We start from the raw sequence: 1,427 nt of genomic DNA, 5'->3' as shown, positions 1-1,427 counted from the left end.
CCATTTACAGCCTTGGATCATGCAGTAATACACTTTTTTCGCGTCTTTAATATAATATATTAATTACCATTTACAGCCTTGGATCATGCAGTAATACACTTTTTTCGCGTCTTTAATATAATATATTAATTACCATTTACAGCCTTGGATCATGCAGTAATACACTTTTTTCGCGTCTTTAATATAATATATTAATTACCATTTACAGCCTTGGATCATGCAGTAATACACTTTTTTCGCGTCTTTAATATAATATATTAATTATCATTTACAGTCTTGGTTCAAGCTATGTAGTATTTTTGTTTTTTTGGAGATGAAATATATTTTGACATTTCATTCCTCGAGGATTCGGTGCAAAACTCAATTCCACATATTCCTCTAGGACGTTTTTACGGAGGGCATCAATAAACGGTGAAATAACGAGAATGAAAAACTCAACACAAATATGTTTTCTCTCTGATATTGGTGGCTACCACGTGACCAACTTTAGCGTTCGTCTGCAGTGAGAGAAACAACCAATCAGCCAAAAAGGTTTCACGGTTGAATGAAAATACTTTCGATCTGAGAATAATCTTGTATCCTGCTTAGTGGATAATACAGAGTTCCTGAGAGCGAGAGTGTGTGACGTCACTTGGGTTATTTAATTCTTGGGATCACCTTTTTACGCAGACCACCACGTTCGTTTCACTTATTTGAAAACTAACAACTTCGAAAAACTTAGTCTTAGTTAGTTCTTGCCGTCTATTTCAATCTTTCCTTTTTTATTTTTAAATTCCTATACAAGAAACGAAGATTTTCTTTTGTCCACACGGCGATCTTAGTCTACAATTGGCTCATACCGGTTTTTATTTTGTTTTAAAATTAAATAAGATAGTAAAATTTCCTAAAAGCTACAATCAATCGGTAGTTTAAACTGAAATAGGTGTACTTTATTTTCAGCATGAAGAAAAAATACGTGTATTGTTGAATTTTGTAATTAGACAGCATTCTACCAAGTACAGAGAGATAGAGAATTTTGATCTTTATTGATCCCGACATCGAAGAATTTTTTCATATCTTTTTTGATCCCGGTATAGAGATATTTTGATCATTTCATCACATTGTTACACAATGTCTGTACAATATAAAAATTCGGACGGCGATGGCGAACTGGGGTTTGGCATTATCACGAAGTTCCACCCGGATTCAAAAGAATCTGACCCGCTTTTGGCAAGTCGATCTTTCGAAAGGATTCAAAATGATCTCAACAAAAACCAGTTTGGAGTGAAAGTCTTACCAGCGGCACCTGTAGAGAAAAAAGGTAAGAAGTTATAAAAACGTAAAATAGATAAATATGTCATTGTTTTTGAATTTCGCGCAAAGCTACACGAGGGCTATCTGCGCTAGCCGTCCCTAATTTAGCAGTGGACTAGAGGGAAGGCAGCTAG

The 1,427-nt window shown here is 34.9% G+C and overlaps 1 protein-coding gene across 1 annotated transcript in view; it reads left to right on the top strand.

Annotated features, from left to right (window-relative positions):
• The first annotated feature begins 680 nt into the window (after positions 1–680).
• LOC106471395 (putative sodium-coupled neutral amino acid transporter 7) overlaps positions 681–1,427 on the top strand; it is an 8,231-nt gene continuing 7,484 nt past the window's right edge. Inside the window, exon 1 of the mRNA XM_013931992.2 lies at positions 681–1,300. Coding sequence (XP_013787446.2) covers positions 1,111–1,300 — 190 coding nt within the window. The 5' untranslated portion in view covers positions 681–1,110. The remainder of the gene's footprint in view (positions 1,301–1,427) is intronic.

The sequence above is a fragment of the Limulus polyphemus genome, unplaced genomic scaffold (genome assembly GCF_000517525.1).
Source record: "Limulus polyphemus unplaced genomic scaffold, Limulus_polyphemus-2.1.2 Scaffold4597, whole genome shotgun sequence".
NCBI classification, from domain to species: Eukaryota; Metazoa; Arthropoda; class Merostomata; order Xiphosura; family Limulidae; genus Limulus; species Limulus polyphemus.
This window is presented reverse-complemented; position numbering and strand designations above follow the sequence as displayed.